The sequence below is a fragment of the Osmerus mordax genome, chromosome 21 (genome assembly GCF_038355195.1).
Source record: "Osmerus mordax isolate fOsmMor3 chromosome 21, fOsmMor3.pri, whole genome shotgun sequence".
NCBI lineage: Eukaryota > Metazoa > Chordata > Actinopteri > Osmeriformes > Osmeridae > Osmerus > Osmerus mordax.
Genome location: NC_090070.1, coordinates 5,549,348 through 5,564,646, shown reverse-complemented (window position 1 = coordinate 5,564,646; position 15,299 = coordinate 5,549,348). Strand labels below are relative to the sequence as shown.

General features: G+C 43.9%; 1 protein-coding gene across 1 annotated transcript; it reads right to left on the bottom strand.

Annotated features, from left to right (window-relative positions):
• Positions 1 to 221: 221 nt before the first annotated feature.
• Positions 222 to 15,224, bottom strand: LOC136965042 (E3 ubiquitin-protein ligase pellino homolog 1-like). Its single transcript, XM_067259027.1, has 7 exons — positions 15,095 to 15,224; positions 7,726 to 7,912; positions 6,163 to 6,292; positions 5,745 to 5,846; positions 4,057 to 4,254; positions 3,587 to 3,775; positions 222 to 1,774 (listed from the first exon to the last, which is right to left on the bottom strand). The coding sequence occupies exons 2-7, from the start codon at positions 7,809 to 7,811 to the stop codon at positions 1,190 to 1,192; spliced, it is 1,290 nt and encodes a 429-aa protein (XP_067115128.1). The 5' UTR covers positions 7,812 to 7,912; positions 15,095 to 15,224; the 3' UTR covers positions 222 to 1,189.
• Positions 15,225 to 15,299: the final 75 nt, after the last annotated feature.

Here is a 15,299-nt window from a genome sequence, read left to right as displayed (position 1 = left end):
TCCCTACCTATCGTGACCAATCTAAATTACCACTGCCCTCTACTGGCAAGAGCCACATTCATTGTTCTGAAATATAATCCAATCCTAAAAATACTTCATCTCGACCTACGGTCCACATGAATATGATACTCTTTAGGCTGAAGACTTCACCAAATACCTTTTCATTGACCTTTTAGCACAATTTAATAAATAAGGACAAAACTAACACTCGTACAAATGTGAACAATTGAAAACAACTTTTATTATTTCCAGTTGGTACACAATCCTGCTCAACAGCTGCAATAGTAGGCTGTTTGAATACTCAACATCCTGCATCAAGGTATCTGGGTGTGAAGATGGTAAAGCATGATTAAAATGGAAAAAAGATACAAATATGAATGCAAATTGGTCAAAAAACACCCATGATACAGCTGAATAGCTTAAAGTAAGCTTCATTAAAATAAAGGTGACAGTTTAGATAAAAAATGTGGACACATAAATACTGTACATCAGCTCTGAACAGCGGCACATATGGATAATTTAATATTTCTTCTCATTTATAAGTGTAATCATTATCATTAAGTTTAACTCCACTTTCAGTTATGACACACCACTCCTTCAAACGTGAATAAAATACCTGGATGGCAAGCCTATGTTACTTTAATTTGAATAACATTCTCGGTATGTGTAGGCTATGCACAGTAGTACATTCTGATGTAAAGATATTTTGTTGAAATTCATGTAAAACAGGAGACATCAAGCACTTTCATGTCTCAACCCCAAAAATGTATTACTTATGTGAAACATTTTCATTATCATTCACCAATATCACTTCAAAAACTAGCAGCTAGCATTACAAAGTAGCCTAGTCTCTGCTCTAACTGGAAATACACTAACAAACATCAAGTCCCACAATCATCCTCAGACTGTATTGCTAATTATGTTTTCCTCAGAATTGAGCCTGTATAGTACTGTAGCTTTCTGTATTGTTATAATGTTGTGAAAATATAGTTATACTGTATTCAAACATGTAACAGCACTGCTGGAAAGGTCACTTCATTTGTAAGTAGAAGCCAAAAAATATTCCAAAGCTCTCCAAAATATTTTAAGTTAAGAAAATTCTGAAAATTCCAAGCTTGTGGTGGTTTCCACCAATAGCTTGGTTAGGGAGTCAAATCACAGCCTTGAAGTATATGGGGTTTCCAGTCGTCTAGTCCAGGGGCCCTTGGAAGATGAGTCTGACGTAACCGCTCTCTCCAGCCAGCTGCTGCACGCAGAATGGACAGGCAGCGTGGAAGGTGTGTGTGCCGTGCGGTAGCGGGATCTGGCTCCAGAAGCTTGCCGTCTTCTCCGAGCACACGTGGCCACAGGGGCTGAAGGCATGAGTGGGCGGTGCAGCGTCCAAGTAGAAAGCCGCCTCGCAGCCCAACCAGAGGGGCACGTAGGGGCCTTTTGTCCTGCACATGGGGCACTCGCGCTCCCGACCCTCCTCCGCCTCCTCCTCCTCGGCGTCGCGGTGGCCGCCCCACCCGTGGTAGCCGTGGACGTGGCCGCAGCGCAGGTAGGCCCATGGCTGCTTCTCGTCCAGGACCTCCTTGCGCCGCAGGCTGGGGAAGGCGAGCGTGTTGAACCCCACGGGGCACTGGGGGCGACCGGCGTTCAGCTCCTGGCGCAGAGCCTCCAGGTGTTTGACGGTGGGTGTGTGCGAGAGGCCCTCGGCCGTGCGCCACAGGAGGGTGGCGCCGCACAGGTCGATGAGGGAGCCGTCCACCAGCTCCTGGGATTCGCTGTCCACCTGAGGAAAATGATAAACAGACAGTCAGACCTTGAAACACCTGCAAGTCTATACTGACACCAGCTATGGAGCAGGGCGCTTCATTTCTGTCTCAGTAAAAACGACACAGTCCTGCAGATGGCAACGCTTAACACGTTCTTTCCCTTCCACTCACATCTTGCAATGGGGGATGGGAGCACGGGGGGAGGGGGAGAGGTAGAGAGGAGAAGAAAACTCCAGACTAACAGGTTCTCCATTCGGCTTCCTTATGTGGGAATGCTGTTCGTTTGGGGGGTGTGACGAACGCCGTAATGGACCCCGCGGGGTTTTGTGCGAAAGGCCTTTGGTTTGTTGTCTTAGCCGTGTTTTACCCCAAGTTTTCATACAGCAGAGTGGAAGGCGCAGAGCTGCAATGATTAAACCCATTGACCTCAGCCGAACATCAAAATCCCCCCCCCCCCTCCCTCCCTCCCTTTCTTATCTGCTGCCAGCGTTTCCTCCTTCTCTCGCTCCAGGGTGTCCCGGTTGGGTGTGGGTCTGTTCCTGTTCCTCTCATTTTGGGAAGAAGCCACACTTCATCTACTGAACACTATGATATTCCCTTACATATCGCATACTACTGAGAATAAATGACCGAGTTGTTGAAGAGGCACAGATAGATGGACTCTACAAAGTCAATGGACAAAGTGAAGTGGTGTACAAGTTTGGACCCAAAATGAAGTTAAGTAATGGGGTTCCTTTGAAACATGGCTGAATATAACCCATCCAGACGGGCTCTCCCAAGCTCACTGTGTGGTCTCCAGTGAGGGGGAGGTGAGAGGGTGGGAACTAAAGCTCTGCAGTCTGAGTCTTCCAGGGTTATTACCGAGTGACACACCAGACCTATCATATAAATCATGAGGATTTCAGACATCACATTCTCTCATTTCTCTCTCTCTCTCCCCCCTCTCTCTCTGTCCTTCTCTCTCTCACACACACACACACACACATACACACAAATGCATCGTCTGAGAAACTCGATAGACCACCAGCATAGCCAAAACTCAAACCATACTACAACTCAAAATAATTGCTGAGTAATTTGCTGAAAATCCATTTCTGTTCATATTTCTCAGTTGTTATCCAATATCTATAAACATATTTAATTGACTTAAGTATCTGTATAGTCTAAAGTCAAGGGTAGTCCTGGGTCAGTTCCTATGTGCAAATACAGTCAAATACTTTGGTGCACTTGATTTGTCATGTGCGATTAAATCAATTCATGAGGCTCAAAAGCACCAGTCAAATCAAACACGCCTCAGCTACTTTCATATAACGGATCTCCGTCATTGAGCAGCTCTGGTAGAGGGAACACATAGTGTGTTTACATAGTGTCACTACTGTGTTCGCCAGAAAGTTAATGTGGAAACTCTTACGAGTTTCATTCAATTTCGTTCCATCTATTCAGCACAGCACTGCACCTTCCCATGGGAGCAGTTCAATGTCCTCCACTGGTAACAATGGAAACCTATAAGCTACCTAGTCAAGACTCATACAGTATGATAGCACAAGATTCAAAGTGTGTGTGCTTGAGGGCATGAGACAGATAATGGCCAAGTAAGACAATATCCAACTCTTTTTCACATGCATGGATTGCACACCCAAATATTAGTTGTGTGAATGTGTGTGTGTGCGTGCCAAAATGAGTTGTGTAAATGTGTGTTTGTACCGAAGAAACAGAATAGAGTGAAACACTCTGTAAACCCTTTCTCATATACAGGCAATGCATGCAAACCCGAACACACACATGTTCGTTTGTGTGCATTTTGTGTGTGTGTGTGTCCAGCCACCCACCATCTTGCCCCGTTGCTGTGCAGATCTGGTCTCCCTCAGAGTGAACACGTTGCCACAGACGGAGATCTCTCGCCATAGGCCTGGTTTGGAGTCCTGCGTGAAGCCATGGCGCGGGTGCATCACTAGCACGCCATTGGTCGTCAGCCCGTCCATCTGGCCTTCCTGCATCCTCCACTTAGCTGCCTTCTCCTGGAAGGACAAGTGAGATGTATATCAGCCAATTTCTGGAAGAGTTTTTTTTATCATTTCGGGGGCCCAAAAAAGCTCACAATTCTCTCAAGGGGAAAACATATCAAGCCACTCTAAATAAGCACCCACAACAAAGTTTGTTGCCTTTCAAATGCAACAAACCGAGGCGTTTTAAACGCAGTGCGCAACCGGAACATCTGTCTCTCCCCTAGAAAGTCGCCCTCGAAAAGGAACGACATCTACGGCAACAAGCAGTTTCCACGTCGCTTTGCGTTCCTCACCCCCAGGAAGATGTTCTTGGACGAGTCGAAGCCCGCGGCGTAGATGCGCGCCGTGTACGGGGGGCTCCTCTGGCAGATGATGCGGCAGGCGAAGCGGGAGATGGTGCTCTGGACCGACTGGCTGTCGCCGTGGCTCTGGCCCCCAGGCACCGTATCTGTCACCACAAAGTCTATGGGGCTCTCCGTCGACCGCCCGATCTGAGAGACGGCAATGGAGGCTGTTAGTTAACGTTTGTCTCACTTAACTTGCGTTCCGTTTAGGATTGAAAGAAAATGTTTTCTTTTTTTTCTTTTTTTGGGGGGGCCTTTTATAGATTTATTGGACAGAGGCAGCTAGAGATCGACAGGAGATGTATGGGAGAGAGAAAGGGGAAGACGTGCAGAAATGGCCCGAGTAGGAATAAATCCCATCCCAGATCGCTGCTTGCAGCGATCTGGGATCTGTGACCCAGTGATCTACCGGGCCGCCCCAAAGAAAATGTATTTCTGTTTATCCAGCTATCGGTTCTAGTATCTGCTTCTATCTAGCTGGATAAAAATATGTTCTTTCTGTTTTCTTCTGAAATGATAACCTGAGACCTACTGGTCCCAGTTTGTCATCTGAATTGTGAGAAACACAGAGCACATCCAATCTTCATTTTGCCCGTTGAATGACTTCAGTTTCTCATTCCTTAATTGACCTCATTGAAGGTTGCATTATTCGTGCTTTAACCTATCAAGACCTTTTATGTCAGGGATAATCAGGTACATGATTTTAGTACAAGGAAACAAGTGATGACTACTGGGGCAGGGCTATGAACTGGATAATGCCACAGCCAAAGCTTGCATGGGGTCCGACTCGGCTTGACTCTTGTCCTCCATAAGCCAAGTGAGCATATTCACTGCAGCATATGAATAATGTGTGTAAAAAAAAAGGCGAAAAGCAGAGAGGCATAAAAATAATATAGAGGGAGCACAGCTAGCAGTGGTGTTATGGACAGAATTGATTTAAAGTAATAGCTGGGAAAACTTGGAGACGGGATGGAGAAAGAGCAGAGCGAAAGATGTTCTATTGTTGTCATTGTGATCATTATTTCTTGGCTGTGTGGAAAGACTAATTATACACACAAGGCAAAATCAATTAAGGAATCCAGCATGGGGTATGTATGTGTGTGTTTGAGAGAGAGAGAGAGAGAGAGAGAGAGAGAGAGAGAGAGAGAGAGAGAGAGAGAGAGAGAGAGAGAGAGAGAGAGAGAGAGAGTGTGGTGAGGTAGGAGACAGAGGGAGACTCAGGGTGGGGGAAGCTAAAAGACGAGATTCTGTGAGTGATAGTAAGTGTCTGACACCCATATGGTGTGCTAAACTGCTTGCTGGACCAGTTAAGGGAAGCCCCAGCTTAGGATCTAATTGGTTAGATCTGTTTGCCATAACTTCTGGCTGTGTGAGACAAAGCACATGCCTTTCCATAAGATGAGGTGATTTAGAATTAACAATCAATTCCAAAAATAAGGTACAAAACAAAAGAGACACCAACATGAACATAGTATTAAGGAGGTTAACACAGCAAGTGTAGTCCAAATATTCTGCAACACGAGTACAGAATGGAAGTACAGATTGAAGTCTATTTGCCTGAGAATGGGTTGACTCCAGTGACCAATCCCATAGACGTAGACTGTGCAGACCTTGTGGTTACTGAGGGCTCCACTGACCTGGAACATGTCCGTATTGCTGTCGTGAGTGTACTCCACCACCACCGTCTGAGCCCGGGACAGTGTGTAGGAGATGCTGTGCTGGTCCTTGTTGCTTATGGCCTGCAGAAACGCAGAGAAGAATATGTGTTAGGGAGCAAGGAATAGCTAAACAAGAGCTGGCGTGTGCGTGGGTGTATGAGCTTATGTGAAAAACTGATAATGACAGGCAGGGAGACAGTAAGAAAAATATGTATGTGTGTGACGATACTTAATAATTGTGTCGTTACGTTATGTATCCTTTATTTATTTATTTACGATTGAACACCTGGACCATCTTTCGTTTCAATGTTTTGTCACTGAACTACAGAGTTTATAATCGAGAAGGGTTGTCGAGTGCTTTCATGAAATGCTGTGTTATTGGGATTCACTTTGTTACCTTGGCTGCCTGAGGTGTGCAGCCTACGTGCACTGTGCTGGGTTTCACGCCATTGGCCTTTGGTCTCCGGCACAGAGAGAAACGGCTTTTACGCCTCCCTCTGTCCCCGTTGGGTAGAGAGCCATTGTACCTGAGGAGAAAAGATCAACCACACCTCTTAGTCAAGCTTCCATGCAGGCACAGATCCTCCTATCTTATTATATCATCCTATATTACATTTAGCTTTTACATTTTTTATCCAAAGTTATGTCCAAAAGTGCATATAGTGAGTGCAGCTGATTTCCAAGGCAAGAACGTTATCTTTCAAATGTTTGAAGAAAACGGATATTCGGATTACGTGAGGGTGTACATGTTTATATACAGCATAATCAATCCAAATATATAAAACAAAAAGCTGTAAGGTTTCTGTGTCCAATTTAGGACAGACACATGCATGCTGCATTGCCACAATTTAATCGTGAGCAAATCGTGACAAAAATTGGTAATGTTTCCAAAAATGGGTCTCTTTATCCCTGGTCTCTCACTGAAAGGATGAATCCCCTCATGGAATGGGGTCGCACTCACCGTCAGCTTTGCATTTGTTTATACGCGGAGCTCCGTTTAAACAATGTCCAATCCTCTTACACCCAATCAGCATTTCTAGTAAGAGGTTATCTTTGGTCACCAACCCCTGCTGGCAACTGGCCATGTAAATATTTTTTTTTCTGAGTGGCTGACTGAGTAGGGATATGTTTGAAAACAAGGGCTTCCTGTGTTTCATAAAAGTATGCACCAGCCACCTACAGAGGCATACGGAGGTCTGGGAATTAACAGTTAACTGCTCTTGAGCCATTTTACACCCTAATTGGCATCTTTAAATCCAGAGCGAAAATAAAATAAAATTGCAGCTATTTAGTTTCCATGTACAGTAGAAACTTGGTTTCATAGACTGTATCAATCTGTTGTGGAATGCCTTTGTCAGAGTAAAAGAATACTTATAGCACCACAAGAGCCACAATTTAGCTAACAACCTCCCTCTGTACAGCAAACCAAACATTCTCGTTTGCTTGAATAAACATTCTAAAATCAAGACGTCAGCAGCAGTCGATTGTTTAGTCTCCCAGTGGTTAAGACTATATGCATTTAACTGGATTTAGATGGAGTGTTGCTCCACTTTTCAAAACTAATAAACACCAAGTCCCAAAATCAAATTATGTAAATCAGGCCAATGCTACTCTTTGCAGTACCACAACTCCTCTCACAATATGACGATCTGTAGAGCTTGTCAAGTCATTGATCATTCAATTTCAAAGAGCGGTTGGCACAGAAAGATAAAGGTGTTTTTCACTTTTTCGTTTTACACCAGAATCATGAACATTCCACTCATAAACGTATGAAAGGTCTTATCCTAAAGGTGTTCACAGTTTCTGTGTGTTTTCAGAGCTTTCATAAGCAACAAGAGGTTTTCAGTGTCACTTAAACCCACCTAAATCAACACATTCAGAGAGGTTGCCTCTATTGGATCTCACTCTTGCTTCCACCAGCTTGCATACTTAACTCCATGTGGAATTGATTTGCTCTTACCCCAGAACAATGAGCTCCCCATATTTGACTGGCACTTTGGTGGAGGCTGTCGTGGTGGAGATGTTTTCTTGGTCGGGGGAGAACATTGGTGCTGCTGTCGGAAGGAGGGCTCTCCCACAATGAACACGTCCTCGGTCTCCTCTCCTCACAGTCGAGTCATCCTGTCGCTTTTCACGCCACACTCTACCTGCAGACAAAACAGAACAGCAAATTGGTCCAAGGCAGACAGCAGACGCAACAAACATCTTCAACAAGTTTACGAAAAAGCTAGTCATTAAGGCTTCACTGATTCAACAGAAGCAACAAACTAATTGATTTTCAAACTGAGTGCGCTATGCACAAATCTGACACTGTGCCACAGACCCACTAGCTAACTCTTATGGTCACCAAACACCCATAGTTACTTTTTTAAAGGACTGGTATCAGAAGCAACAGACTGCTAATACGGAGGAAGCAGATTGAGAGGAACAGGATGACATTCGAGTCTATCGCTGGAGGATAAGCCTTTATCCCTCGCATCTAGACAGGTTCACTACTCATCTTTAGTTCTGCAAGAGTTCAGAGAGCAAGCTTTCCACATTGTAGCGGGAAGTTTGTGAGGTGCAAACATGTATGTTTCTCATATGTCATTTTCAGCCCAGAGATACTACAGGGCTGTCTTTGAATGTTGCTTTGTGTGTGTGTGTGTGTGTGTGTGTGTATGCACAAGATACGCTCTAGCCAGTTATTACCAGTTATTTCTAACATACAAATTAGTGAGAAAGCCAGGTTAGTCAATGTTGATCAAACTTGTACACCATTCCTTAGTAAACAAAGGAAAACCAAACCAATGTGACCTTTGGTCAACCTTTGGTAGCCTTAAGCTGTGCAGCACGACAAGAGCTTGGAGGGGGTGGGGAGGGTAGTGTTAGTGTCAGCTCAAGGAACTGGTCAAGGTTTGATGTGCCCCCCGCTCCCCTGACCCCTGGTACTTGCTGACCCTGACCATACGCTCCTGCAGAACCAATCCCAATCCACTCATTGCCCTGCGGGAAAGCGCCGCTGGTTGACACACGCTAACACAAACACACTCGAACAATGAAAGGCTTAAACACACTTGTATTTACAACGAGGACACACAGCCTTCGTCCCTGCTTTGTTTTGGGCCTGGTGTGGAGTTCATGTGAGGGCCAAGCAAGGCAAACAGGCCAGTGGGGTTGGGTGAGTGTGTGGTAGCAGGAAGTGAAGTGCTAGTCAATTGTTGAAGGATTGTTTGCTACCTTAATTTTTCATGAGGAAAGGAAAAAGAAAAGGGGTATTGATGTTTAGGATAAAATGACCTGAAACTTGAAGGATGCTGAGACTAAACCTTAAGTAACACAATACTCAAGAGCTAAGACATCTCAGTGACTTATAAAAATGGCCAATGCCTAGACAGTTCCACAGAAAGTACCATGGAAATTCGACCGCCATCTGCCTAAATGCTTTCCACAATCAGCTTCTTAATAGGTCTTGGTGGCCTCTCAGGGTCTGCTATGGCCTCAGGTCACCATGGAGATCTGGAGATTACTGTGAGCACAGCCGCCTGGCCTACAGACCAGACAGTTATCAGACAGCTATGGAGGTGTGGCCTACATAAATCGGCCTCAGGTGAACCAGCTTTCGTTATTTTGCCTTCTGCGGACGAGGCTACGTCAAGATTAGCAAACCAACGCGTATTTTGATTCAGGACAACGTTTTAACAGTACAAAACATTACTCTCCAACCAGTGGCATTTGAAACTTATTGTTAAGCATTTTGGGATGTTATGTGTAAAAGACACTAAAACACTTTATCAACTCTTTACAGCCAGCAAAGGCAAAGAGGAAAATATCTGAAAAGTGTCTACAAAGGTTTAAATAAACTGAAAAGGAAAGAGAACAACAGAGATGAAAGATCCCAAACAGCCTCGATTACAGGTCAAACTACTGCCAACAACTAACAATCGAGTCATTTCAGCAAAAGAGACCAAGAAACAGGCTTTCTTCCTCATTTCGTTATGACAGATCACCGTTTGAAGATGTGTCTGTTAGATTTAATCAGAAACCACCATCTGGTGGTAACTAACACCTTCGGTGTCTGCAGAAAGATATCCCACTTGAGTAAGACAATACTTGTCTGTGTGTTACAGATCTGTGGGTGTGTCTTAGAGTTCCCTTTTTTTTCTTTTTTTTTTGCCTGCTAATTATAAATGATGGTGTGTGAAAGTAGTGTGAGAACTGAATAATTTGAGATGCAGGTGTAAAAGGTGAAAACATGCTAATTGAATGCGTCTTCCTGTGTAAGTAATGACATATTCAGTGTTGCATTCTACGTCATTAGTCTAGTGCTTCTGAAATGCAGGCTGATTCAATATGGACCGATTTTCAATTCAGATGTTATTAGATGGCAAATACTTTCCAGTAGCTGACTTAATAGTAGGGGTAAAGTTAGATAAAGGTCTAACCAATTATCTGATCCAAAAAGGTACCAGACGGCAATAGGACTGAACAAAGAAAAATAAAATGCCGGAAATGCGAATAAAAGAGTAAAGAAGGAAAAGCAATCCAATTCCTGGTCTTTCACTGGCCCTGCTCCTGGTCTCGTATATCTCTACGTCCCACACAGGATTGGCGAGGTCAGGCTCCTGGAGAACATTCTGGAAGTTCATGTCTTGGGTACTTCTCAAAGTCGCTCCACACGCTGGAAGCTTGGCACTGCCTATGGGCTGAACAGGGTACCATTTGCTTGGGGGAATAAGGACCAGGATGTTCCAGCTATGAAGACGGCCATCTCATCGAGTGAGGGTTTCTTGGGGGTAGTAGGCCTCATACTTCCAAAACTCCAAAGAATTAGCTGTCAGTTCCTTTCTAAAGCTGTCAACATGTTGGACACACTCTATGTTCGCTCGTCCATGAAGGTTGCGCGTCGATCCATCACCAGAAGATCAGCTTCTTTTGGCGTCTTCTTTTGTCTAAAATCACGCTTAAGTTTTCATCATGGCCAGGGTTTGCGTGGTTGGTTTGCCAACTTTTCTTGCAGGTGTGAAACACCTCCACCATACCAATGGAGCAACTACACATGAAGAGACTGCAGAGCAACCACAAACCAACACTTACACCTTTACATTCATCACACTTTACGCTTCATGGTCAAATCTGATGAGCGTTTACGACAGTACTGCCACTTACTCGAGTGGTGACACAATGTAGTCGTTTTTAGTTTTCTAAATTAGAATGTTTCAACAACATTTAACAACCATTATTCTTTCAGATTGGTTGTACATCATTCTCTTATTCTAAACAGAGACATTCTCCATCTGTTTGAGAAAGCGCTTGTCTTGATATTTACTAGCTAGGCTAATTACTGCATATTTAATATATCAGTTATGAAACATTGTGCTTGATTTAACCAATGAATCCACCTACTGCAGAGTTAAAAACAGGTTTAGAAGGCCCCACAAACGAAAACATATAAAAACTAGTACCACGCTATTATTTACACCCAAAAAAATGCTTCATGGTCACTCCTCCTTTCTATACTTTTTGACCGTATTTGGGGTTGAACAAAGACTGTCCTGCTAAGCGAGCTATTAGATCAATAAATCCTATGAGGCTCACGCCGTGCTCACCCGTGGCTGTCAGACAGAGCTGGCAGCCAGTGAATGTGACCTCGTGTGCCAAACGGAACAGCCAACACCTCAAAGAGCGAGATAGTACCACCACTGTTCTGAGGTTCCATGTCACAGCTCCGCCCCTTAGGCAGACCGTGCCAGAATCAGACTAGCAGCAGGGATAAAATAAACCTGTCGTCTCCCGAGAATGAGCATTAGGAGCTGGGTAGAAAGACACAAAACGATGCCAGGTTAGATTATTCTATATAGGTAGACCTAGTAAGGAACCTCGTACACAAGCTGGCCTATATCTACTATCCTTATATGTATTACACCAACCATGCTAAGGGATGGTATTAAGATTGTTTCCTAGACTATGAATAACCACAGATCACATACTAGTGGTCTTAATGAGCTAACCAAGATGATGAAATGACCCAGCACTTCACCATCCTCCTCATCACGGAGACTTGGCCACCTGTGCATAGCAGGCTCCAAGACCAGATCAGCCTATATTTCAATAGACCGCTTTTAATCACCAGTGAACAATGTGGTGCCTTTGCTCACTACACACCATGTCCCCCTCAGAAGCAATTGAAAAATAAAATCAAAAGACAAGATAATGCCAACCGGATAACCGATAAGGAGTCACCCTCCTAAGTCACACTTGTTTATTCCCTGTCCATGAATAAAGCCAGTTAACTACAGGGGACAGAGGCCCATTCACTGCTCTGTAACTGGATAATGGGACAGGCTTAACAGCTAGTACAGACCCACCCTCTACGAGACAAGGAGGACGACTTTTAAAGTGACTTCACTTCTCCGCAACAGAAGCACTTTTGTGCGCCCCAGCCCTCTCGTGATTAAGACGTAACAACCTCCGGTCCCACTGTTGGGATGAATAATATCGACTTTACTGCTGTCTGTGGTGTCACAGAACACGACCAAACTGTTTTACTCAGAAGCAGCATTACAACAAAGACAATAATGTGTACAAAACGTGCACTTTCCGCAAGAGGGTGCTTCACAAATCCTGCATTAGCCTTAGCAAGTGTATGCTTAACAAATCCTTCAGTAGCCCCCATAAACACAACTAGGCAATCGTAGCCGTGTCATGTACCGGAAGACAAACGGTGACAATACAGTTAATCCAAAAACAACTAGTCTTAACAAAGCAAAGTTCCCATTTCCGTTTTGGCTGGCAAATGTTCTTTTTTTCACAGATATGTATCCTGGCCAAGTCCCATGAGGCATAGGTCTTACAAACACTTCACTGAGGTCCGAATGTTACATTTAGAAGAGGTCGGAGGTGATATGTTTCATGATCGAATGAAAGGGTCACTATCATCTGTAAGTGACCGATTTTACAGCCCGTCCGTCTCTAAAAAGAGATTATCACGGAAGGGGCTAACTCGGTTCCAAACACCACACATCAATGCTTACCATTCATAAAGGGGTCAGTACCCTGAGCTAATAAGCTTAGAGACTGCTGAAGACGGACAAAACGTGTTTGAGCAGTGGAGAGAGAGAAGGAAATCGAGAAAGAGAAAGAGAGAGACAGACTCTTTCCAGTCCATTTAAACTGAGAGGCGTGCTTTTCGAGTGTATGCATCGCGGGGAGAAGGAGAGCTGCCAGCTAGCCTCACTACGTGGAATAACGTCTGGACTGTGCCGAATTAGCAGATGGATAATGGTAGTTGAAATTTAAGCTCCCCCCATTAATTATTTATTGAGATAGAAGTCACACACAACACCCAAAGACATATAAACAAGCATTTCAAGGAAAAGGATCTCTATTGTTAAGATGTCATGTCTCTACCGTCTTTTAAAAAGTTTAAAAAAAAAGTTAGATGAGAACTTTTTGTTTTACTTAAACAGAATTGTCAAAGGGGGCAATTTTCCTTACTTAGTACTTAGTATGCTGAATGTTTTCCTTTCGGTCCAGTCTGACTGGTGCAAATGAGTGAACCGGGGTACTAAACAAACAACCGAGCTCTGTGTTTTCCTTGTACCCCAGAAATGGAAAGGGCCAGACCCTCTCCCAAGTTCAGGGAGAGAGACGGAGAGGGAGGGAGATAGCAGGCAGTGGATTTTAGCTTCCCATGAATGAGTCTGTCAAAGACATCGACCCGACCTTGATAACGAAAGGGAAGAAAGGAGGGGTGGAAGCCAAGAAAGGAATGTGGGGAGGAGAGGAACAATTAAAAATGCCTTTGTATCCCCAGAGACAGTTCAGAGGGGCTTGCTGCTTGACTCTAGCAAAGCCTAGGTCTGAGACAGCCCTTGAAAGTAGACGGGATTACGGCCTATTCTGGGACAGAGCTGCGATGGATGCCAGCAAAAACGTCATGCTGATTCATCAAGTTTAATTACAAGAAGGTTTAAGCGGTCAGTTGATGTCCGAGATCTTTTGTTCAGTGACTCTCTGTTCCACTTATACTCAAAAAAAGTCTCAGAAACCTACAAACCAAACACTGTGAGTACGAACCTGTACAATAAACCCCTCATTGTACACACAGAGGCCCCTTTATAGGCACTGGGACATACGTAGAACCACTCCATAGAGGCTAGAAGTCCCACATAAACATTCATAAATGTAAGTCAAAGTAGGTCCTTGTGAGACTGTTGACAGTATGAATGAGTACTAATGTGGCTTTTTAGTGCTTCAAGTAAGGCTGTTAACTCAACGTGTACCCATTTTGACTGCCTTAGCAAGGAACTGTAACTTGATACTATCCAATAGTTGTCCTCTGAAATCCTCCGTTGTTCACACTGAATAACCTTCGGTCACCCCACAATTGTTTTTATTCCCCAATCAAGCCATGCAATACACACCCATCCTCTAGGCTTGTTCCCTCAACAAATGCACTTGTATAACTGATGTCAGTGAAAGATGATCCTTACTGAACATGTTGTCATACCAGGGGGTGAGAGCATGTTATCAGGTTTTCTGAGTCCTCCAACCACAGACATGATTCAATAAAGGAGGAGATCTGGGCCATTTCAGGAATGGAAAACCAGGAGAAGTGATATGATGCTGTTATTTATAAACAGACACAGTTGCAGTCCACAGAAAGGAGCAGTCAGGCGTTTCAGGACAACTGGAAGGCAGTGTCAACGTATGCTAGCAGAAGTATACAGAATAGACGAAAGTCATGGAGAATGATAAAGCACACACAAAGCACTACAATTGCAAACGACAACCTGCAATAAATGTGACTGGGCAGTCGAACAAATGGGGCAAATTTTCGGGGAACAAAAGAGGGGCTCATGAAGCCAGATGCTCAAGCGAGATGATGCATGCAAATCAGTTTATGTTGTCGGAACAATAGCCCCCAGCTGGGCTTTCCCTGAGTGAGCCAAACCGGCTTGTCAGCCGCACAAGGGAAAGAGAGACCCCTTTATAATACACAACCAACAACGCTCAACGCGTATTTTAAAGTGCTGTATGGGTCTAACAAAGAGAACCATACCAATTTCATTATTAAGTATTTAAATACTTATAAGTAATCGCTTGGCTGTGCTATGTGATATCAAACAAAATCAACATCAGTAACATTATTGCTGACTAAGGGAAATATTGCCATTGTTCTTTGACTTACCAATGATTTTTCAATTGGTCTACGAGTGAATAAGACAGACATAATAATGAGTAAAAGTATGCATTCATACAAAGAAACCATATTGGATTATCACAATACACTTGCTCCCCGTAAATTGAAAACGAAATCCCTAAAATTAAACACCAACTCAACTTACCTAACAGGCTGAAAGCATCGTTTCTACTTGCCGATTTTCGCACTAAACAGAACTAGGGCTATCCAACACCGGGGTTAACAAAAAGCATAAAACAGCTCCTGCGTGTTCCGACCTAAAGTCCCAATAGGTCAGCATGCATTATCAACTGACAATTAATTTGCGTTCTATTCAGATTCAAACTACTTTATCTAGCAATCACGGAGTC

What these genes read in the sequence shown, in the direction of transcription:
- LOC136965042 (XM_067259027.1), bottom strand. Translation starts at nt 7,811, where the DNA reads ATGTTCTCCCCCGACCAAGAAAACATCTCCACCACGACAGCCTCCACC. An exon ending in GCACACCTCAGGCAGCCAAG is followed by an intron (nt 5,847 to 6,162) that starts GTAACAAAGTGA and finishes GCGTTTCTGCAG; the next exon opens with GCCATAAGCAACAAGGACCA. An exon ending in CACAGCAACGGGGCAAGATG is followed by an intron (nt 1,775 to 3,586) that starts GTGGGTGGCTGG and finishes CATTTTCCTCAG; the next exon opens with GTGGACAGCGAATCCCAGGA.